Here is a 25,838-nt window from a genome sequence, read left to right as displayed (position 1 = left end):
CTGTACAAAGAATTTTTTGAGTTAACTAAATATACGGGCAAGTGGGTGTGCTATTTTTATCCTTCATTAAAAAATAATTCAACAAAAGTATCAGAGCAGTGTTCCATTGTATAACAGCATTCTGACATTTACATAAATGTACGTGTGAACACAATTAAAAATATTAATTTGACTTATGATTAAAAATGATTTAACATCATTATTTAAATTAAATTCATTTAAAAAATCTTTGTGAAATGCATTTAGTGATATTGTGTTATTTCTTGAAGAACTTTATTTTTCCTTCTAAAATCATATTGAATTTAAGTTCTAAAATAATGATAAATGTAGTAATTAATTATTGGAAAATTAGTGGGAAAGAGCAGACATGTTTTAACTTGGCTCTGGCACTTAACTGAAAGGGATTAACATCAGGTGTCTGGTAGACAAAATTTTTGTATAAAATTTATTTAAATTTAATTTCAGTGATTTTGTATATTTTATTGCAGCTTGCAAAATTCAGATTAATATTTGTTTTTGGTCCCATGCATTTAAAAATAGGATTCCCTGAATGCATATAAATCCCCCCCCCCAAAAAAAAATATTATTTTCAACATTAATGTTCTACTCTTAAGAATTCTGTGATTTATAAATTAAACTTTTGTACATGATAATTTCAGTAATTGTGTTGCATTTCAGGATAATAAAGTGACCGGCCGTAAAGCTGATGTAATTAGAGCAGCCTATTATTCTGCAGAAGCAGCATTACGACTTGTAAAACCAGGAGGAGAGGTATTTATTTATTATTATTTTTTTTATTTGAACACTATTGTTAAATTTTGATGTTTATTTAGATTCCGAAGGAAAACTATTCTATAAGTGTTGTTCTTTGGGGCTGTATCTTCAATAGGTATCTTATGCCTTCTTAAATATTTTTTAGTATTAAAAATACTTAAGAAGCCAGTTATTTTAATTCAAAATTATGTTAAAATTTGGATACCCTAGAACAAAATACTTAGCAATGCCCTTGTGAAATTAGTTTACTTCTGATTGACTCCTCTAGGGTCTAAATGCATGAAGAAAGAGGATTGGGGGGGGAGGTTATTAATTTATTTGGTACAAAGGTCCCTAAGAATATATGGCCCCCTAGACTTTACTGAAGTAATGCTGTAGGCAGTGGGAAAGAGCAGACATGTTTTAACTTGGCTCTGGCACTTAACTGAAAGGAATTAACATCAGGTGTCTGGTAGACAAAATTTTTGTATAAAATTTATTTAAATTTAATTTCAGTGATTTTGTATATTTTATTGCAGTAATGCTGTGAAATTAATTTCTACTTATATTTTTAAAATTTAATCCTTAACTTTTCTAAAGTATTTCTGCCAAGTTAAATTCTTTCCGGTAAAAAGAGTAGAAAAACCAAGCTCAACTGACAATTCTTTTCTTTGCACTCAATGTGTACTGATCTCAGATTAACTTACATTACTAGAAGAGTATGAGTCACTAAAGAAATGGGTGCTTGCCTAAAAACAAATATAACTGGGAGCTCATCGAGGACTCAAGTATCTTGTGACCAAGTAAGTGCATACTGCTCTGCTTGAAGGAGATTTAGTTTTATTGGGAGATTCTGTTGTCAGGGAAACATGGCACGCCTCCGTAGTCAGGTGGGAAGGAGCGGCAGCACGTAGCACGCGCTTCTTGATTAGACAGGGGTTCGAGCCTGTCACCACCAAATATGGAGGATGCGGAAAGGTCAGGGAATGACCACCGCATATTCCCGAAGCAATATGGCCTTAGTTGCTAATGCTCCTAAAAAAAAAATAAATAAAATAACAGGGAAACATAACATTTTTTGTAATAGAGATAGGTAGACAAGAACCGAGTTGTTTGCCAGGAGCAACAATTGATGATGTTACCAAGATATTTTCGGATATTAATAGAAGTAAAGAGAGAATTATTATTCGTGTGGGGACTAATGATATTAAATGAACACCAGCTGGCGATTTGTTGGATAAATATAGAATCATGCTGAAAAAAATGGCATGAGCTAGGTCAGAATGTGTATGCATCTGCAATTTTGCCCAAACACAATAGGAGGGATTATCTGCTGAAAGCCTTGTGGGTTAACTCAAGACTTGAGGGAGTCTGCAAAAAGTCTAGGGGGGAAATTTTTATCAGCACGGCCAACACTTCTAGTTAGAAGGGATTTATTTTGTAGAGACGGCATTCATAATGACAAAGGTGGTGCAGGGGTTTTTGCCATTATTATTGATGATGCTCTAAGAGTTCAGGGAAATTACTTGTTGTGGGGAGAAGGGTAATATAGACGTGCATTTTATCTGATGATATGGGTGAAAGTAATGCTTGCACATATCTTAAGAATTCTTGTTTGTTGCCACAACAGCTGATGTTGGAAAGATTTTCTGAGTGTAGCAATGCTTGAAATGAGTGGGAAGATAAAACTAGGAAAACAATCCTAAATAACCTGAAGGGGTGTGTCAGGGTAGTAAACTATAGAAGAATACCTAGTCTTAACTATGTATGCAATAATGTCAGGAACGTTGTCAACAAAATAGGTGAATCCAAACTCCTGGTTAGGACAACTAATGCTGACGTAATAGGGCTAACCGAAACATGGCACCACCTGGAAATTGGGGATGGCCAATTCCATTGTGGTATATATAATGTATTTAGAAAAGATAGGAAAATTGAAGGGTAGTAGGGTCATGCTTATTGAAAGCAGGTTGAGCACAAAAAGAGCTTTTGCCAAGTCAGAAGTTACTTCTGCCAACATAGAATCTGTGTGATGTGAATTAGTTGGAAGCAAAATTATAATGAAGAGTGGGAGTAACCTATAGACTAGACCAGTGACATCCAACCTATGACTCACGGGTTAGATACGGCCCATATGGAAAGTGAACTAAAACAACATTTTAGAGAATCGTGCCACTGCATGTATAGGCATGCAAGCATGAAGTTTGACTGTATCAAACATGTGCATGTGGTCCAATGCGGTAATATGTATGATAAATATAGTTATGTGCGTATCAATCTTTTCATATTGTGAAATTCTACTATTTTGATATAACTTTGTTTATTGTATTGAATTAAAAAATCATCTTTAAAAATGTTCTGAAAGAGGAAAGTCGATTTGGAGTGTCATGTTTTTAATCAAAGGTGGACTGAAGACTTTCTTCATTGAATATGACGAAAAAGTGTGTTTTGTGTGTAAGGAGACTGGGTTTTTAAAGAATATAATTTAAAACGACACCATGATTCCAAGCATAAATCTTATGATCAATATAAAGGAGTATTGCTAAAAGAAAAGTGTTTTAAGTTGCAAAACGAATTAAGAAAACAACAAAACACACCTAAAACGTATCAGTCAAGAAACTGGCACTTATCTTCTGTAAGTGCCAGTTATCAGGTTGCACATTTGATCACTTTTGAAAGTAAACCATTCGGTGATGATGACTTTGTTAAAAGTTGTGGAAGAAATTTGTCTGGAGAAGCGAACGATGATACAAGACAGACAATTATGCGAAGAGTAGATGATATTGGAAAGAATTTGTTTGAACAACTTTTAGAAAACATAAAACAAATGAAATATTTTATTGTGGCACTGGATGGCAGTAGTGATGTAAATGACACAGCCTAACTCCTTATCTTCATACTTGGAATTAATGATAATTTTGTACCAGTTAAAGATTTAGCTGATCTACAGAGCACAGAATAACTACAGTTGAAAATCTTTTTGAAAATTTTTGCCAATCTATTGAACGGTTTGTTATTAAAATTTTAAATTATTTAATAAATATTAAAAACCTCTTTGGAGTCACAACTGAAACCGATGTTAGAAGGATTTTCTGAGTGTAGCAACACTTCAAATGAGTGGGAAGATAAAACTAGGAAAACAATCCTAAATAACTTGAAGGGGTGTGTCAGGGTAGTAAACTATAGAAGAATACCTAGTCTTAACTATGTCTTCAATAATGTCAGGAATGTTGTCAACAAAATAGGAGAATTCAAACTCCTGGTTAGGACAACTAATGCGGACATATTAGAAAGCAGGCTGAGCACAAAAAGAGCTCGGTGCAAAAAATATGATTGGTAAGAACATTGGGCTTATGTTAGAATAACCAAGAAAATGATAGATATTGGAGCCGAACCTCCGATTGGAATTCGTTGCATTGTGCATCAAGAAGCTCTCTGGGGGAAAGTATTGGTTCTCCAAAACATTGAATGTGTTTATTTCAACTGTAAATTTTATAAGATCACATGGCCTTAATCAGCATATGTTTCAACAGTTTCAGAAATTGAAGCTGAATATGAAGATGTAATTTTACATAGTGCAGTGAGATAGCGTAGTCGTGGCAAAGTGTTTTATTGTTTGATGCAACATGAAATTGATATTTTTATGACAGAAAAAGGGAAGCCAATAAAACAACTATCAAATATGGAGTGGCCATTTGCTCTTGCAATTCTTATAGACATTTTTAGTCATTTAAATTCTTTTAATTGACACTTGTATTAGTTTAGCGAAACCTTTTAGTACCATTGAGTTCATTCAAATTTTTAGCAAGAGCTTATAATTTCGGTATTCCCCTCTTAATCAATAAATTAAGGAAGTGGATTCATTGAGGTGAACAGTGAAAGAAATTAAAAACTAGAACTATTAAAATATGACCTAAGGAAGAAAAAAGGTGCACTACTTTTTCCTAGGTTGCCATCTATAAATGAATCGAGAATGTATGTTAAAAACCAAGAGTGTGGACACAAGTGAGGGCGCTGACTCTCTTTAAAAATTACAGCTGTGAATTACAGGCTCCGAAAAAGCGATTAAGTGTTTGCCTTTTTATTTACCTAATTGTTATTTTATATTATACTTTATACATAGTCTTATAGTTATTGTTACACTGGTTATTTTTATTTTTAATTTAGATAGTGTTTTTGTAGATTACTACTTAATATACGTAAAACCGTTATTTTGTTCGAATCTTGCAGCCATTGTTTTTGTATAGAGTAGTAGGGAATTCAAATTTTTAATTGTGGTAACTAGGCAGCTGTAACATATTATATAATGTAATACGCATCACTGCATTTAAGATTCTATTAGATAGCGTAGTACAGTCAGTCCTCGTATAACACGTGTTTACATTACACGAATTCGATCATACACGATTTATAAATAGGGGAACGATATCTTATATACCACGAACCGAATTCGCTTATGCACGATTCGCCTTTGTGTTTACAAGAAATGGCAGTCGAACGCGGAATCACCCCAACCGAATGCAACACGATAGGAATGAAGAGAAGATTCCGAAAATGTATTTATGTGTTTTATATCAGTGAAGGGGAAACACATTTCACCATAATAAAATAAAAACCAACACAATTCCAACTATCGGTATAATCGCAAATGCAATTAGATCGAGTTTACTACCAGTTTATAACTGATTCCACTAGCAGAAACGCAACTGGAAATTGTTTTTATTGTTTTATGGTAGTAACCCCTAGAAATGTGCTTTAGTAAAATGTGAGGTGTTAATAGTGGCCTTTATGTTGTTGTTTATTCAGTTGCTACACGGGTGCAGCTTTGTTTATGCGTATCAAGCTTGCCTCCTCGTTTTGTAATTGTGCTTTATTCCCTAAAAATGAGTAAAATACTTAAAAGGTGTGAAAAGGAAGCGTCCTGGTGAAAACACTGCAGATTCGGAGAGAAAAAGAAAAGCAATATCGATAAACAGAGGCGGACTGGGTCAAAAATTCTTACCCGGGAAAATTTGTAGTGGCCTCATACTAGTGTTTATGGCCAAAATCACACCGGCCACCGGGGTTTCCCCGGTAAGGCTTATGGCCAGTCCGCCACTGTCGATAGCGAAAAAATATGAAACTGTGAAACGCTTTGAGCGAAATGAAAGACCATGATATTGCATGTGCTACAGACCTAAATGAGGCAACGCCGAGAATTACAAAGAATGCAGAGAAAATAAAAACAACTTTCATAGCAGTAACAACTCAAAGTGTAATTAAAATTCATTAGATTAAGACACAAAGAATTGGAAGAGATGCAACGGCTGTCAACTGTTTGGATAGAAAATCAAACAAAAAACAAGTTTGCTTACGATAGAAGCAAAAGCATTAGCAATATTTTATTGCGTAATAGTCGTAATAAAATACGTATTTTATTACAATTATTTATTGTGTTTGGTAATGTTTTGGTTACAAATGTGTGTTCATTCGTGGGTGGTCGGCACCTAACCCCATTTTTCCCATAGGGCATGTTCATATTGCACGATTTTGCATTGCACGAGGGTTTCTAGGAACACAACTGTCGTGCTATACGAGGACTAACTGTATTGACAATTAATTAATTAAATTTATTGATCTTATTAATTTAAAATATCATGCCCCAGACTAGAGCAGCAAAGCAACGGGCACAAAATGGCAGGAGTGCTGTGACTCGGGGGAGAACTGAGGGGGGTGATTCTCCAACGCATCACAGCCTAAAAAAATGTGCAACTTGTGAAATTTTTGCCGAACTCTCTGGAACAGAACATGATCTAGCCAAGGAGGATGTCTTTGTGTGTGCCAGGTGCAGAGTGTCTAGAAATTAGGCATCAACTCAGTGTTCTACTGGGCGTCTATGAGAGCTTGAGGTGTAGGGTAGATGCCCTCCAAGAAATTAATATGAGGGGCCCGTCGAGCTCTCAGCTACCCAACTCAATACCAGAGATCACTCCTGGGCATCAGGCAACACAGCAGCAATCTCCAAGGCAGAATGCGCTGGTCCCAAAGGAACTAGTTATTGTTGGTGACTCTATTGTCAGGGAGACGGGGAATATATTGTGTAAAAAGGATAGATGGAACAGGCCCAGGGTATGTCTGCCAGGGCCAAAAGTTAATGACGTTGTAAAGCATATATCATCTTTTAAGGGCACAAAAGGTGATATTGCTGTTCACGTTGGCACCAATGACATTAAGAGTAGGAGATCTGCAGATTTACTTAACAAGTACAGGTCAATGTTGCAAAAAAGTCATATGAGTCAGGGTTAAATTTGAAATTGTCTGCAATTCTGCCCAGGCACGATAGGAAGGAATACGTGATGAGAGCCTTGTCAATCAATTAAGCCCTGGAGGGAATGTGCAAGGCTCAAGGGGTAGAATTTTTTTCAGCGTGGTCTGTGCTTGTTAACAGGAGAGACTGCTTCTACAGGGATGAGATACACTTAAATAGAAAGGGTGCAAGAATATTTGCTGATGCTATCGAGGCAGTATTCGGTGGGTCGGAAAGCTGCTAGCTTGGGGGGATTCACAGACTAAAAGGTTAAAAGTAGTCACAGGCAGAGGTGAAGGTGATTCTTGCACAACTTATATTAGAATAAGTAGCGACCTGGAGCGAGGGGTGCTGGGGGTTTCAGGGACTGATGGCAGTCATCGTGAAACAGGTGGGTATATGGGATGTGTTAGGGTAATTAATAATAAGGATAGGTACATGTATACTTGCATGTATACCAATGCTAGAAGTATAGTAAATAAATTTGAAGTGTTGGTCAAGGCATCAAAGGCATATATTGTTGGGATAGCAGAGACGTGGTGTCACACAGATATAAGGAATGCAGAACTAGAATTTGGGGAGTACAATGTGTACAGAAAGGATAGACAGGATAGGAAGGGAGGAGGTGTTATGCTGTTAATTAAGAAAAACATAAAATCAAAAGAAGTGCATCCAGTTGATATAGATGACCAGTGCACTGTTGAGTCAGTTTGGTGTGACATAAGCACTGCGAAAGCAAAAATAAGAGTAGGAGTGTGTTATAGGCCTAATGACTCGAATGAGTACAATGAACAATTGTGCAGAGAAATAGAGTGGTCTAGTATATCAGAATGTCTTATAATGGGGGATTTTAACTTCCCAGATATTAACTGGAACTTGTGGGTTGGTCATTCACACACTAGTAAGACTTTTGTGGATTTATTGGATGATTGTTTTCTGCAGCAGCATGTTCGAGAGACAACCAGACAGGGTAATACTCTTTATCTGGTTATCAGCAGTGATCATTCTTGTATTAAGAATTTGTAGATAAAGGAACCACTAGGTGCAGTGATCACAATGTACTGATGTGGGATTTATTTAAGATATAATTACCATCAGGGGTAAAGGAAAGGGTTTTTGCTTCCGTAAAGGTGAGTACTGTGGTCTCAGACAGTTTTTAAATTCTGTACAGTGGGATCAACTGATGATGTTACCAACAGTAAATTCTAAGTGGGAAGCATTCAAAGAATTAATCGTGGATGCTACTAAAAGTTTCATGCCTATTAAGAAAAATTGTTCAAGGTTTAGGCCTAAATGGTTATCAAATGAACTAATGAGACTTGTGACAGAGAAGAAAAATGCATAGGATGCATATAAATTATCAGGCGACTTTAGAAGCCTATGGCAGATGTAAGCTATTCTGTAATCAGGTCACAAAGGAGGTTAGGCAGGCAAAGGCAGATTACGTGAAATCTTTGGCAAAAGATGCTAAGAAAAACAACAAGGATTTCTTTACTTATATAAACTCTAAAAGGAAGGGGATGGAATCTGATTGGTCCACTTGATATCGATGGTCCAACTGTTGATGATCCTGCTCAGATAGCAAACAAACTGAATGAGTATTTTGCATCTTCATTCACACATGAGGAGTTATTAAGGTTTGAAAATGCCTGAAGGTTATCAAATTGTAGCAGACTGCTTAATGATTTTGTAATAACTGAGAGCAAATTGGAGGAGAAATTGTTGAAGTTAAACATAAGAAAGGCACCTGGGGTGGATGGGATCTATCCAGTTATATTAAAGGAGGCGACAAAGCAATTAAGCAAACCCTTAGCTATAATTATGAGATCATCCTTGGACTCGGGGGAGGTCCCCACGGACTGGAGATGTCTAAATGTATCCCCAATTCACAAAGGGGGATCGAAGAGTGACACGAGTAATTACAGACCAGTTAGTTTAACTTCTGTTCCGGGTAAAATAATGGAGTCACTGGTTGAAGATGCATTGCAGGATCATCTAGACAAGACTGCAGCAATACTTCAGACACAGCATGGGTTTGTTAAGGGAAAGCCTTGTCTGACAAATCTGACTGGATATTATGATGCATTTACAAAGGAACTGGATGCAAAAAATAATTTTGATATCATATAATACTTGGATTTCAAGAAAGCTTTTGACACTGTTGCACATGGAAGAGTTCTGTACAAATTGGAGCAGAATGGTTGAGTGGGAGAAGACTTGAGGGTGGTAATCAATTGGCACTGCTCTTCGTGGACTAATGTTATTTGTGGGGTCCCACAGGGTTCGGTGTTGGGTCCTCTGTTCTGTATATTTATCAATGATATTGATGAAGGTATATCAGGCTTAGTGTTGAAGTTTGCGGATGATACAAAGGTTGGCAGGGTTGTTAATGACAGTAATGGCAGTGTGCTACTGCAACAGGATCTAGATAATGTGGGCTGATGGGCTAAGAAGTGCCAACTGAAGTTTAACCTTGACAAATGTAAAGTACTGCATATGGGTAGAAGTAACCCCAGAGAAACATACCAACTGTGTGTACTACACTTAAGGTGGTAGAAAATGAAAAAGACCTGGGAGTAATTATGCAGTCAGATATGAAGTTTTCTGAGCAATGCAGACAGGCTGCCAGGGCAGGTCATGGGGTTTTGTCAATGATATATAGGAATTTTGCTAGCAGGGAAAAGAAGGTGATTGTCCCTCTGTATAAAGCAATGGTCAGGCCACGCCTTGAGTACTGCATACAGGTCTGGAGGCCTCATTTTAGGAAGGATGTAGATTTGCTCGAGCGTGTACAGAGAAGGGCAACAAGATTGGTGAGGGGAATGAAGGGGATCCTCTTACCAAGAGAGGCTTAAGTTCTGCAAATTGCAATGGCTGTAGACTAGGCACCTGCACGGTGATCTGATTGAGGTGTATAAGGCCTTGAATGGGTTGAACACGCTGAATTCAGATTACGAACCTTCCACTTGTTCAGATTACGAACCTAAGGGGACTTAAATTCAAATTAAGAAAAGACAGATGTAGAATAGATGTGCGGAAATTTGCCTTTAGCCAGCGGGTGGTTAAATGCTGGAACAAACTTCCATCTGTCATTGTGGAAGTTGATAGGTTGAATAAATTTAAGGAGGAACTGGACAGGCATTTGGAGGCAATGGTGTGATTTTTTTTTTTTTTTTTTTTTGGCTGATTCTGCAAAAGCTCATACACTTGCTTTCTTGCATACTACTACTACAAGACTTGGTTTTTATGACTTTCAATATCATCAAGAGTCTTGTGTCCAGACTCTTTGTTTTTAACATACATTCTTGATTCATTTATAGATGACAACCTTGGAAAAAGTAATGCACTTCTTTTCTTCCTTGGGTCATGTTTTAATAGTTCTAATTGTTAATTTCTTTCACTCTTCACATCAGTGAATCCACTTCCTTAATTTATGGATTAAGAGGTGAGTGTCACAATTATTAAGCTCTTGCTAAAACTTTTAATGATCTTAATTTAAAACTACAAGGGAAAGGAAACTTGGTCTCTGATTTGTATGGTGGCATCAGATCATTTCAGAATAAAGTTTTCTATTTAAATCCCAAATTGAGCAAGACAATTTAGTTCACTTTGAATGTTGTACTGGCTAAAAGAGAAACACATATTTTCAAAGAATCGCTGCCTTTCATTATTACAATTACTTTTTGACGAGTTTGAAAGTCAGCTGGCTGATATAAGACCCCTTGAAAAAGACAAACTTGTTGGAGAATCCATTTACTTCTGTGGCTGAAAATTACAATCTCAGCTATTGATCTTCAAGCCAAAATGTGGTTCAGAAATAAGAATATGGACTACAAAAATAAACTACTTGAATTTTACAAGGCAAATTTTTTCACTCATGAAATCAAATAAATATTTATAAATATGTTTTCAAAAAATATAAATAAATAAAGAAATATTTTTGTAGAAAACAAAAGTAAGTCATGTTTTTTAGATTTTAATAATATCTAAAAAATAAATCACAGACATAATTTGTTGCACATAAGTGTTTGGAATTTCCATTTTTTTATATATAGCCCAAAAATAAAAAACAGTAACATGAAAGTAGAAACTTCCTTTTACATGTAACAAGATATGGAAAACATAACACTAATTTTTCTCAAATCACTCAGTGTGGCCTGCGAAATAAATCTAATTTTGAATATGGCCCTGTACAGGAAAAGGATGGACACCAATGGACTAGACGATTGTGAAGAGTATGATGAGAGTCTCTATATGCAGATGGAATTGGCAAAAAAGCTTGAATGTCTTATTATGGGTGACTTCAACCTGCCCCTAATTGATTGGAATAAGTTGGGGGGGGGAACTTGCCACGGAGAGCAAAATTTTTAAATAAACTAGATGATGATTATTTTTACTAGTGGTAAGAATATTTTTGACTTCGTCATTACTCACAAATCACAAAATAACAGGGCTTAAAGTACAGGAACCATTGGTCACAGTAATCATGCAGTCATTAATTGAAAGATGTAATGATGTTGCAGTAGTTAAAGGTAAAGCCATGAGTTTTAATTTCAGAAAAGAGGACTATGGCAGTTTAAAGCACTACATAAAATCTAGAGGAGGGTTGAATACATTAGAATCATGGAATACCTTTAAAGCAATAATCATGGAAGCAATAAACCCATCTGTACCATTAAGAAAATGTAGCATGAGGAGGATGGATGAATATGGAGCTGGCCAGTCTAACAGAGCAAGAAAAGACAGCATGGGAAAGTTACAGGGTGATGAAAAGTGCCGAAGCCTACAACAGCTACAAGTTGATCTGTAATGGTACCACAGATGAGGTTAGAAAGGACATGGTTGGGTATGAGAAAGCACTGGATAAGGAGAGCAAAGAATGGGGACAAGGAGTTTTTTGTGTATGTGAATACAAAAAAGAAAACGAATCAGATCAGGCCCTTGCATACTGGGTGTGGGAAAGTCTTAGATAACCCAGTTGATGTTACTGGTGGATTGAATGCATACGTTCACGTTGGTCTTTGCTGACAAAAGACCCTTTGTGATGAGGAAAGGCTGTGTTATTGAGCATGAGCCATTTGAAATTGCAGATAACTATTTAGTAGAAAACCTTTTGAGCCTAAAGGTAAGTAAGGCTCCTGGATAACTCCTCAAATAGGCCTCTGAGGTTGGGTATATTCATATTACGTTCTTAGCGTTTTTTCACCAACCTTTCATGGAATAAATAAAACAAAACAAATCTTGATAACTATATTTACAATAACCTGTATTTACAAAATTAATATATGTATTACAATGTTAAAAGTATTAAAACACAAGATTAAAATGCATTAAAATATACTAAGTTAAAAGCGATAAAATTCCGTAGCTTTCAAAGGCTCCAGCCTTCTTCTTCAGCAGTACTCTCTATTATTCAGTACACCTTTAAATATCAGCAGGGTAATGGTAGGCATCACATGTTTCCATTCTCACGTGTTCCGCTCTCTTGCGTTGTGGTCGGCGCCTCCGTAGCCAGGTGGGAAGGAGCAGCAGTGCGTAGCACACGCTTCTTGATTAGACCGGGGTTCGAGCCCGTCACCACCAAATACGGAGGATGCGGAAAGGTCAGGGAATGACCACCGCATATCCCGGAGCAATATGGCCTTAGTTGCTAATGCTCCTAAAAACCAAAACAACAACAACAACTTGCGTTGTGGAACCGGAAGTGGCTCGAACGGAAGTTGTACGGAACCGTTCATCCTTTTTTAGGATAATGGTCTCTAAAAGAGGGTGAATCCGCACACCCCTATCCCTATTAATGTTGGTTGTAGAGCTGATCCGCAAACTCTCGAGCCACTTACGGTCCCAGAACCTATGCGCCCGATCGGTGATAGTGGCATCGTCTGGGGAGATCTGGTGCTGCTTCTCCCAAAAATGTTCGGCCACGGCGGACTTGTCATATTCCACATTTCTTATTGCTTTTTTGTGTTCCCCCAGACGATCTTTGAGACGACGTTTTGTCTCCCCTACATAACATTCCCCACAATCCGGGCATCTAATATTATATACGACCCCACTAGCATCCTCTTTTTGAATGGGGTCCTTAACTTGAGACACAACTGTGCGCAGTCTTCGTCCCGGAAGACTGCGCACAGTTGTGTCTGATATTTTCTTAATACTCTAGTTATATAATCCGTCAAGCCCTGATAATAGGGAATGTATGCAGTAGATACTGGTATAAAAGATTCATCTCTCCTCTGATTTTCATTAATAAATTTATCTATAATCCTCTGGGGGTAACCACATTTAGCAAGATCCGCCGTGACACGTTCATACTCTGCTTTCCTATCATCGGAGTTACTGCAATGTGATTTCGCTCTATTAATTAGCGTTCTTATCACACTGTTCCTATGATGGCTGGTCAGGGCTGAATTATAATGCGTATATTGCCCTTTACACATCGTTTTTCTAAAGACTTTTGTCTTTAACTGCTGGTCTTCCCTACAGACCAACACATCCAGGAACGGCAGAACTCCTCCATCTTCAACTTCCGATGTAAATTGTATGAAGTTGAAGGAAGTTGAAGATGGAGGAGTTCTGCCGTTCCTGGATGTGTTGGTCTGTAGGGAAGACCAGCAGTTAAAGACAAAAGTCTTTAGAAAAACTATGTGTAAAGGGCAATATACGCATTATAATTCAGCCCTGACCAGCCATCATAGGAACAGTGTGATAAGAACGCTAATTAATAGAGCGAAATCACATTGCAGTAACTCCGATGATAGGAAAGCAGAGTATGAACGTGTCACGGCGGATCTTGCTAAATGTGGTTACCCCCAGAGGATTATAGATAATCCTCTGGGGGTAACCACATTTAGCACGGTCCCAGAACCTATGCGCCCGATCGGTGATAGTGGCATCGTCTGGGGAGATCTGGTGCTGCTTCTCCCAAAAATGTTCGGCCACGGCGGACTTGTCATATTCCACATTTCTTATTGCTTTTTTGTGTTCCCCCAGACGATCTTTGAGACGACGTTTTGTCTCCCCTACATAACATTCCCCACAATCCGGGCATCTAATATTATATACGACCCCACTAGCATCCTCTTTTTGAATGGGGTCCTTAACTTGAGACACAACTGTGCGCAGTCTTCGTCCCGGAAGACTGCGCACAGTTGTGTCTGATATTTTCTTAATACTCTAGTTATATAATCCGTCAAGCCCTGATAATAGGGAATGTATGCAGTAGATACTGGTATAAAAGATTCATCTCTCCTCTGATTTTCATTAATAAATTTATCTATAATCCTCTGGGGGTAACCACATTTAGCAAGATCCGCCGTGACACGTTCATACTCTGCTTTCCTATCATCGGAGTTACTGCAATGTGATTTCGCTCTATTAATTAGCGTTCTTATCACACTGTTCCTATGATGGCTGGTCAGGGCTGAATTATAATGCGTATATTGCCCTTTACACATCGTTTTTCTAAAGACTTTTGTCTTTAACTGCTGGTCTTCCCTACAGACCAACACATCCAGGAACGGCAGAACTCCTCCATCTTCAACTTCCGATGTAAATTGTATGAAGTTGAAGGAAGTTGAAGATGGAGGAGTTCTGCCGTTCCTGGATGTGTTGGTCTGTAGGGAAGACCAGCAGTTAAAGACAAAAGTCTTTAGAAAAACTATGTGTAAAGGGCAATATACGCATTATAATTCAGCCCTGACCAGCCATCATAGGAACAGTGTGATAAGAACGCTAATTAATAGAGCGAAATCACATTGCAGTAACTCCGATGATAGGAAAGCAGAGTATGAACGTGTCACGGCGGATCTTGCTAAATGTGGTTACCCCCAGAGGATTATAGATAAATTTATTAATGAAAATCAGAGGAGAGATGAATCTTTTATACCAGTATCTACTGCATACATTCCCTATTATCCGGGCTTGACGGATTATATAACTAGAGTATTAAGAAAATATCAGACACGCTGTGTGCAGCTTCCGGGACGAAGACTGCGCACAGTTGTGTCTCAAGTTAAGGACCCCATTCAAAAAGAGGATGCTAGTGGGGTCGTATATAATATTAGATGCCCGGATTGTGGGGAATGTTATGTAGGGGAGACAAAACGTCGTCTCAAAGATCGTCTGGGGGAACACAAAAAAGCAATAAGAAATGTGGAATATGACAAGTCCGCCGTGGCCGAACATTTTTGGGAGAAGCAGCACCAGATCTCCCCAGACGATGCCACTATCACCGATCGGGCGCATAGGTTCTGGGACCGTAAGTGGCTCGAGAGTTTGCGGATCAGCTCTACAACCAACATTAATAGGGATAGGGGTGTGCGGATTCACCCCCTTTTAGAGACCATTATCCTAAAAAAGGATGAACGGTTCCGTACAACTTCCGTTCGAGCCACTTCCGGTTCCACAACGCAAGAGAGCGGAACACGTGAGAATGGAAACATGTGATGCCTACCATTACCCTGCTGATATTTAAAGGTGTACTGAATAATAGAGAGTACTGCTGAAGAAGAAGGCTGGAGCCTTTGAAAGCTACGGAATTTTATCGCTTTTAACTTAGTATATTTTAATGCATTTTAATCTTGTGTTTTAATACTTTTAACATTGTAATACGTATATTAATTTTGTAAATACAGGTTATTGTAAATATAGTTATCAAGATTTGTTTTGTTTTATTTATTCCATGAAAGGTTGGTGAAAAAATGCTAAGAACGTAATATAAGGCTCCTGGAGTTGATGGCATATACACGATAATTTTAGGGAGGTGGCAAGAGAATGTATTGCACCACTGAGGTTGATTATGAGGGCATCTCCAGACTTGGAAGAAATTCCTTTGGACTGGAGAATTGCCGGCATAGCAGTAACTACTGACCAGTTAGTCTGACTTCAGTGGCAGGGAAAATCTTAAGAGGTGATGATCAAGAGTGGAATACAGGGACATTTAGATAGAAATGGCGTTCTGAAGGACACATAACATCGTTTGTTAGGGGAAAATAATTCTTAACTAACCTGATTTTCCTTGGTAAGTTATTTTGACACAATTACTCATCAGCTAGATGTGGGGAACAGTTTATTTGGATTTTAGCAAGAAATTTGACTAAGGCTCTCATGAGTAGTTACTCTGTGAGTTTGAAATGTTGGCTTTGCAGGAACGATTCTAAAATGGATTGTGGCTTGGCTGCATGACAGAAGGCAGAGGGAGGAATGTAATTAATGGATATTCTTCAGATTAGTGTAACATCAGAGGTGGGGGTCCCCTGAGGATCAGTTCTTGAACTACTGTAGTTTCCGATTTTCATAAAGAACATTGACAGAGGAATAAAGGGCATGATAATAAAATTTGCAGATGACATAAAGATTGAGAGAATCATTAATGATTATTGCCAAGCAGTGGTCCTTTGTGATGATGTGAACAGGCTTCAAAAATGGTCAGAATAGTGACAGCTGTGTTTTAATGCAGCAAATTGCAGAGTCTTACACTTGTGGAATAGCAAACCCAAAATAACTTATACATTTGGCGGGATTGAACTAAACGCAGTAGAGGAAGGAAATGATGGAAGTTATGATGCAGGCAGATATGTTTTCTGGGAAGTTCTAGGCAACCAGGAAAACCCATGTTGTCCTATCAATGATTTATCAAACATTATCCTGTAGAGATACGGTCATAGTTCCACTGTATAAGGCAAACGTAAGACTGTATTTGGAATACTATGTTCAGGTATGGAGACCTCATCTGAAAAAGGACATTGAGCATCTTGAAAGGGTCCAAAGACGAGCAACTCATGTGGTGAGATTGGCAAAGGGGTGACTGTATGACGAAAGACTCTGATTATGTGGGCTACAGAGCTTGGCAACCAGACACTTTAGAGAGGACCTGATTGAGATTTAAAAGATTCTGAGAGGAGGGGTCGTAAAATGAATGAAGACAGAATTTTCAGTGTTATGAAGAATTTCAGAACAAGGCCATAAATTCAAATTAGAGGGGAAGAGGTTTAGACTAGATTGCAGAAGGTTTTCTTTTAGCCAGCGAGTTGATTACGTGAACAAGTTGCCTTTGTAGATAGTTGGTTGCCTTTGTAGATAGAGGCTGATGGTTTGAAGAAATCAAAAGTCAACTGGATAATTAGGACATGAGGAAGGATGTGCATAATTTATATTTTCTTATCTTTTTTTTTTTTTTTCCCCAGTGCAGCAAAAGCCCCTGGCTTCCTTGCACTGTATGACTAGTACTACTACTAATATTAGTATACAAGGTGCGGCTAAAAAGAAAGAAGAAATGTTTTTTAAATCATTTATTATTTTAAATACAACAATTTCAATGTTTATCCCCTTCATAGTACTCTCCAGCTGTGCTTATGCAATGCTCCATTCGTGATTTCCAGGATCTAAAACAGCAGCGGAAGTCCTCAGAAGATACCACCTTTAATTGCTGCATTTTATCATTCTATATGTCTGCTAAGTCCTTAAATCGTTTTCCTTTGAGGTGGATTTTAATTTTCAGGAACAGAAAAAAAGTCACATGGCACCACACCTGATGAATAAGGCGAGTACTCCAATGTTATGATCTTGTTTTTTGTTAAAAACTCTCATTGTGACAGAGGAATGGCACAGCACATTGTCATGATGCAAAAACTATTTGTCTGGCCATAAATTGGACTGTGTCGTTTGAATTTTTCCATGGTGTTTTCTAAAATCTCAATGTATAATGCCTGATTTTCAGTCTAATTTGATGGGACAAATTCGTGATGAATGACACCTTGACAACCAAAGAAACCAGCAAGCATGGACTTGATCTTCAATTGATACATTCTTTCTTTAAACAGGGAGTTTGCCACTGCATGCTTTGACGCTTGGTTTGCAGGTCATACTGAAAGACCCAGGATTCATCTCCTGTTATCACTGAATCCAAGAAGTCGGGAGCTTCACAAATTTTTTCCAAATTTGCACTGCCAGCTTCCACATGTTTCTGCTTCTTATCATCCGTAAGGTTGCACGGAACTATTTGTGCGCACACCTTTCTCGTGCTAAACTGTTCTGGCAAAATTGTTCTTACTTTTATTTGTCAATGTGTAACTGTTCTGCAATTAGCCAAATACTCATCTGACAGTCTTGGCACACAATTTCTCATTTTTTTCAACATTCTTGTCTGTCGTTGAAGTTGGCAGATTTCCTGTCATCATGGACATCTTCCTGACCCTCCCTGAGCCACTTGTGGTTTCTTCACTGTATACTTTCCATAACAATATCCAACATTTCTGTACCGTTTTTACTGAGTTTCACTAAAAATTTAGTGACAATTCTTTGCTCTAAATTGCTACACTCGTTTTTTCATCGAAGGGTTAAAACACTGATTCACTTAAAGAGGCACAGTTCAGTCAAAACTTAAGTGATTACAATGAAACAGAAACTGATCTGTGCCTCTTTAATAAAAAAAACAACAACAGTCACAATATTATGTTGTTGAAATGTGCAGTAGATTTTGGTAAGCAACGATTCTCTTTTCATTTTAGCCACACGTTGTATTAAATAAGTCCAGAAATTTTAAATTGGAATGGAATTACTGTTTTTGAAGGGATAGGGAGGTATAGGGCTGTGGAATTGGACATACAACTCTCCCAAAAACCTACAAAACATGCTGAAAATTTAATATCAACCCAGCATTTTCTTTTCAGGTGATACAGGAAAAACGTGTTACTTACTTTCACATATATAGAATATTAACACTTAATACTTAGTAATAATTAGCATTGCAACATATGTTCAATAAGTGGGAGGAAGCCTTGGGAAATCTTTGAGGAAATGTCTACTCTGAGCTGCCTTAGGAGCTGCTATAACAAAACACTAATGGTCACATGTCATTACAAAATATCTTGGTAGCCCAGAGTTAGATTAAATTGGTGAAAGTTTTGAATGAGTTATTCCATAAAAACAAACACACAGGAAATTTAAATTTGCTAATGTACAAATAGGATAAAAAGGGCAGAAATAAATGCAAATATGAGATAAAAATGTTTATTTACCAGCATCACCAGCTGTGGTTATCCAGTAATAGGATTATTAAATAAAGTACTTTGGGGATTAAAAGCTGCACTGCACTGATGGAATATTTACCAAGTCATATGGAATGCTTTCAGAGTTCATGAGTCCATGCCCTGATGACTGGGGGAGTTCTGGGCATCAGAAGAGGTGCCACTTGGTGATTGTTTATATTGGATTTATTTTCTTAGGTCAATGTTTATTTTGTAATTGGTATTATGTAATAATTTTTGGCCTTGCTGCATGTGTTAATGATATATTTTTGCAAGCTTTTTTCATCTAATGAAAAAGGCCTGCAAAAATGTAGAATTAACACACATAGCAAGTAAGTTTTATGTAATTGAATGAAAACAAAACAGTATATTAAAGTAATTTTAGAGCACCTAAAATAAGCAAATAACTTAAAAATGCAATTTATTGATTTTACAGTGAATGCCTAATTTACTTGTGGCATTGTATAACAACATTAATTAATTATTGTTATAATTATGGGTATTCCACCTCATTGCAATTTTGCTTATTCAGGTTTCCTTTTTATTCCCTAATTTTGTTATTTACCAACCAGGTTTTTCTGATTTGCACAGAATTCAATTAATTGATGTTTAGTAAATTAATTGATGAGTTGCGGTAAAAAAAACCATTTAAAACTTATATTTTCATCATATTTTTTTAGATACTGTAATTTCTTTTAATAATACTGTACTTGCTCTAAAATGTAAAAATTACTCTAAAGTCTAAAACTTATTTTTGACTTCTCAGCATGTACGTGAAATTGTGTGATATGGTAAAAATATACTGCATAAAAAATTGATTCTATAAATTAATCATTAAATTAATAACTGTTTAGTAATAACTTATGTATATACTACATGTAAAGAAAAACAATAGTTAATTTTGGGATGTGCAGTTCTTTGAAACAAATACTTTGAAGTCACAAATTGTGTGAACAACAGATTTGTTTTATAAATTTACTTGCCTGCAGCCAAAGCCAGCTTGGAAAATCCTGAGGCCCTGGTTAAAATGTATATACAAGCAATTGTTAATAGCAAATCTTAAAATTTGTTAGAATTAAAAAAAATTCAAATTTCTGACAGCTTAGAGAATGACGAAGATTTCTTTCTGTAAGTATGGTTGGTATTGGTACTGACAAGATGATGATGTGTAAGGAATCAAGGTTATACAGCATTGACCAAAAAATATTCACTTCATTAGCCCATTCTAAATAATTTGTATGGACCATTAACAAGTTCAGTTTTCATTTTTATCATTGAAATATTGATCATGTTAAAGAGTAAACATATGATTAGTTCTCCTGCCAGAAGATAGCATAAAGTTATAACATTAGGGGAAAAAATCATTATATTACATAAACGATGATGCCAAAGCATTCTTCATTGCATGTAAAAATGCTGTTCAGTTATTCGTCTTATCAAAAAGGCTGAGTATAAAATTAGGGTGCATATTTGTTCATGTTCTAGTTTAGTTCCTAGCAATAAATTGCAATTAAATGTAAGTCGAACATTTTGAATGAACAAGAAAAGTCATTAGCGTAGAATATTATGTAATTTTTGGAAATTTGTTACTAATAGATATTTCTTTCTGTTTTCACAGAATACATCAGTCACTGATGCTATTCAGAAGGTTACAGAATCTTTTAAGTGCAAACCTGTTGAAGGTAAGGAGTAGATAAAAAAAAAAAACCTCTACTAATTTTAAAATTTTATTATTATAGCTATACTTAAGGGAGTGCACCATTCAATATTTATGGTATCGGCAAGAGATGGTTTAAAATCATGCACTCTGTAATCATGCATTCTTTAATATTATAATGAGTACAATGATCACTTTTTTCAATTATGTGTTGATTAATAAATTTTAAAACGGGAATGTCTACCGCTGCATTTTGTGTGAATCACTGCGAGCAAAATGTGGGCCCTACGTGACCTATTTAGTGTTATAATGCAGCCTGTGATCTAATTTCAGGAACAATATACAAAAAAATATTAAAGTTGATGAATAGTTACTGTATTCCTATAAAATATTATTACACAATTGTATGTTGTATTACTGATTAAAGAAAATAATAAACAAACAACAGTTTTATATAATAAAAATAACACTATCATGGTATTCAGTTTTGTTGCTTTGGTTTTGGTTCCAGACAACAACAAAATGGTGATGTAAATGGAAGCAGAATGAACATTTTCATAATTATGTATAAAATACTTATAGTGACTGCCACAATACAGGCACATGCTTAGTTTGATGGCATTGGTCAATTTTTTATATCATTAATGATAAATAAAAAATATAGATATTATTTATAATGTGGCCTGCAAGCATTTTTTTCCTTCCTCGTTCCAAAAAGATTGCTCACTTACCACTAAAATTAAGTTAAACAATGTGGAATGAATCCAATCATTTAACTTAATTTTAGCAGATGTGTCAAAAATGTATTATGCAAGTGGGTGCACTAGTTATGGAATGCATCAATAATATCAGCATATTGCCATTTGATTTTTCTGTGGCCACAATTTTTCAATTTATAATTAGTGATGCAGACCAAAAATAAAAAGATGCATCACTCTTGATAATTAAATTTGTTTTATTTAATATATCATTAATAACATAATATATACAGGGTGATTCACTACCAGTGCGACAAACTTGCAGGAGGTGTAGGGGGCACAAAGACAAATGAGAATCACATAGCATTGCAGGGTCCGAAATGCCTTCGTCATGCGGTAGAGGACATTGAACAGGAGGTTGCTTGAACAGCGATCCCGCTGGAAGTCAGCATTTGCGAACCGGTTCCCGAGGCAGTAGGATGGACGAGTATTCAAACGTTGAACTGGCCGACGTGCACCTCGCGTATGGAGCTGCGGACTGTAATGGGCGCGCCGCTCTGCGCTTGTACCAGGAACGTTTCCCGCACAGGCATGCTCCTCATCATACGATTTTTGCACGTGTGCACAGAAGGTTACACGAGACTAGTTGTTTCACGAGAGGTACCATGAATTGAGAGCGAACGATGAGGATGCCAGACAATAAGGAGAATGTCCTGCGTCTTGCAGAAGGCAATCCGAGTATGAGTACTCGAGCGATAGGCCAACAATTGGGTATTTCCCAATCCACTGTATGGAGGATACTGTCAACAAACCAAACGAGTTCATACCATCTGCAACGCGTCCAATCATTACAGTCTGCGGATTATCCACTCCGGAGGACTTTTGCTACTTGGTTTCTTCAACAAAGTGCACTAGACAGCGCATTTGCTGCGTCCGTATTGTTCACGGATGAGGCAAGTTTCACAAAAGAGGGAATCTTCAATCAACATAACGCCCATTTGTGGGCTTTGGAGAACCCCCATGGTACACAAACACGTGCAACTCAACAGCGTTTCTCTGTCAATGTTTGGGCCGGCATTGTTGGAGACCACCTCATTGGACTGTACCTTCTGCCCCCTCATCTGGACGGTAGGGCATACTTGATCTTTCTACAGCAAGTCCTGCCCAAACTTACTGAAAAAGCACATGTTCCTCAGTCGTTGAGCCGCTCAGTGTGGTTCCAGCATGATGGGGCTCCCCCACATTACACCAATGACATCCGCCAACACCTAAACGTTACATTTCGACAGCATTGGATAGGTCGTGGTGGTCCGGTTCATTGGCCTGCTAGATTGCTGGACCTGTCATGCCTGGACTTCTTCTGCTGGGGTCAAATGAAGACATTGGTGTACAAGACCCCCGTTGATTCAGTTGAAGACCTCGTCGCTCGCATCTCTGTAGCTGCCAGGGAGATTCGAGACACGCCAGGAATCTTCCAGAACGTTAGGGATTGCATGCGGCGGTACTGTGAAGCCTGTGTGACTGCTTCTGGTCAAACTTTCGAACACCTTCTGTAGCATGACTTTTTGCCAATGTAAAACTTGTCATTAAAATGATTTCTGTTACACTAACGAGTTGCTGTTTCTGTTCTTTTTCTTTGTTCACGCGACCTCCCGCATGACAAAGGCATTTTGGACCCTGCAGTGCTATGTGATTCCGATTCGTCTTTGTGCCCCTTACACCTCCTGCAAGTTTGTTGCACTGGTAGTGAATCACCCTGTATATATAAATATAATGAATTGTAAACTGCTGTCTTGGTATGTGAGGTTGATGATGTCATAAGAGCAGCATTACAAGAGTGTATATACGTATTTGTAGTTACCATTTACTTAATGTTAATTTATTTAATTTTAATTATTTAAACTGTTAAAATTTAACCTTTACCTAACATTTGCTAATAGCTATTTAACTGATTCACAACTAAATCTTAACAAATAAGAAATGTGTAATGAAATTAACAACTTTATATGTAAATCAAGTCGCCATAATTTACTTGTTCTGCTGTCTTTACAGTCACTGAAGAAGTGGTATAAAAAGTACCACAAATTGTCTGAGAATAATCTCTTATTATTTAAGAAATTAAAGGCAGATTACACTCCATGCAGGTTTAAGTGCTCATTATTTCACCAATTTCCAGTTCTTGATATTCCTGTGCACCATGTCACTAAAAGAATATTTAAGATTCAAAAAAATTATGGGTTTGTAAATATTTTAGATAATTCTTTGGATTTAGTCTCTTCATTTTGCATACTCTATTTTTTGACTAGTAGTTATAAAACTTAAGTTTGGAATAATTCTGATATTAAAGGTAGCATTGTGATATGATTGAGTCAGCTATTACAAAAGCTTACCAGCTATTTGGACAAGTTTCCTTCAAAATAGCCTCCTTGAAACTATATATGCTAATTCTAATGCTTCTGGAACCATTCCCAGTAGTCTTCTTTCGGAATTGCTAATAGTGTCTGTGTTGCATTCTGAATAATTTTCTTAGTTGTTGCAAATCTTCTGTGACCCTTCGGGTGGAGGGGTTAAGCTTTAGAAAAAGGGAGCTATATCTGGAGAGTATGGTGGATGGGGACCAAAATGATGTAGTGCCTTGCAAGAAATCCTTGAATTGAAAGCACTGAACGTGTAGGGCATTGTGATAATGTAAACACTTAATTCCCTGGAGCCCGTTTTCTCTGCACAGCATTGCATAATCATAGAAAAACTGTTTTATAGTTTTCCTAATTCACTATTTCACCATGCAGAACAAATTCATAATGAGCAATGCCCCTGAGTCAAAAATATGAGGCATGATCTTCACATTTGATTGAGACTTGTCTTGCTTTTTTTTTGGGCTGTGGAGAAAATGGAGTCTTCCATTGAGAGCACTGAACCTTAGTTTCTGGGGCATAACCAACATTTCATCATAAGTAATGATGGAAGAAACAAAGCAGTTTCACTGGCAATTCATGGATAGTTAAATGTTGATTACTTGTAATCAGATCATGAACGTGTTTTCATTATACTTCCAACGCAACCACTACTTCACAGGAATTTACAGTTAATCATTTTGATAATGAATACAAATCATTAACCATGTTTAGCATTCTTGAACCATGGTGGTCCACTGAAATGTGTGCGTTTCTGCACTTGCATGCTTGATCACTTGGCTAAATCAGACCTTGATTGATTTTTGAATGAGGAAGGAACATCTTCAGTGGACAAGCAGCTTTCTTTAAACCTTTGTAAACCACTGAAAAGTCTTCAAATGATAGGTGGAACAGGACTGGGGTATGTCTGCCTGGGGGCAAAGGTTAATGACGTTGTAGAGCAGATATCTTTTAAGGGCACAAAAGGTGATATTGTTGTACACATCGGCACTAATGATATTAAGAGTAGGAGACTGGCAGAATTACTTAACAAGTACGGGTCAATGTTGAAAAAAAGCCAGGAGTTAAGGTTGAATTTGAAAGTATCTGCAATTCTGATCAGACACGATAGGAGGGAGTATATGATGAGAGACTTGTCAATCAGTTTGGCTCTGGAGAGATTGTGCAAGGCTCAATGGGTAGAATTTTTCTCAGCCTGGTCTGTACTTGTTAACAGGAGAGACTGCTTCTAGAGGGATGGGATACAGTTAAATAGAAAGGGTGCAAGAATATTTGCTGATGCTATCAAGGCAGGTGGGTCAGAAAACTGCTAGCTGGATGGGATACACGGAGTAATAGATTAACAGTAGCTGCTGGCAGAGGTGAAAGTGATTCTTGCATTGCTTCTATTGGAATGAGCAGCAGCCTGGAAAATAAGGTGCAGGGGATTCCAGAAACTGCTGGGAGTCATTGCAGAACAAGTAAACACATGGGCTGTGTTGGGTTAGCTAAGAATAGGAACAGGTGCATGTATACTCACGTGTACACCAATGCTGGGAGTTTGGTAAATAAATGTGATGAATTTGAGGTGTCAGTCAAAACATAAAAGGCAGATATTGTGGGGATTACAGAAATGTGGTGTCACACAGATATAAGAAATGCAGAACTGGAGTTTTGGAAGTACAATGTGTACAGGAAGGATAGATGGGATAGGAAGGGAGGAGAGATTGTGCTGTTGGTTAAGAAACAAATAAAATCCAAGGAAGTACAGCCAGTCAACATGGCTGGATAGTGCAGTGTCAAGTCAGTTTGGTGTGACATAAGCACTGGAAAAACAAAATTGAAAGTAAGAGTTGTTATAGGCTTAAGGACTCTGCTGAATATAATAAACAACTGTACAGAGAAATAGAGTGGGCCAGTAAATCAGAGAGTCTTATAATGGGGGGTTTTAATTTCCCAGATATTGACTGGAATGTGTGGGTTGGTCACTCACACACTAGCAAGGCTTTTGTGGATTTATTG

General features: G+C 37.3%; 1 protein-coding gene across 2 annotated transcripts in view; it reads left to right on the top strand.

Annotated features, from left to right (window-relative positions):
• Positions 1–25,838, top strand: part of LOC150076053 (proliferation-associated protein 2G4) — a 164,832-nt gene that overhangs the window by 67,448 nt on the left and 71,546 nt on the right. For both annotated transcript variants that reach the window (XM_090387926.1, XM_090387927.1), the window contains exons 5-6: positions 679–771; positions 20,687–20,750. In XM_090387926.1, the coding sequence (XP_090244052.1) occupies positions 679–771; positions 20,687–20,750 (157 nt within the window). The remainder of the gene's footprint in view (positions 1–678; positions 772–20,686; positions 20,751–25,838) is intronic.

This window comes from Mastigoproctus giganteus, chromosome 13, assembly GCF_048544385.1.
Source record: "Mastigoproctus giganteus isolate SK-2022 chromosome 13, ASM4854438v1, whole genome shotgun sequence".
NCBI lineage: Eukaryota > Metazoa > Arthropoda > Arachnida > Uropygi > Thelyphonidae > Mastigoproctus > Mastigoproctus giganteus.
This window is presented reverse-complemented; position numbering and strand designations above follow the sequence as displayed.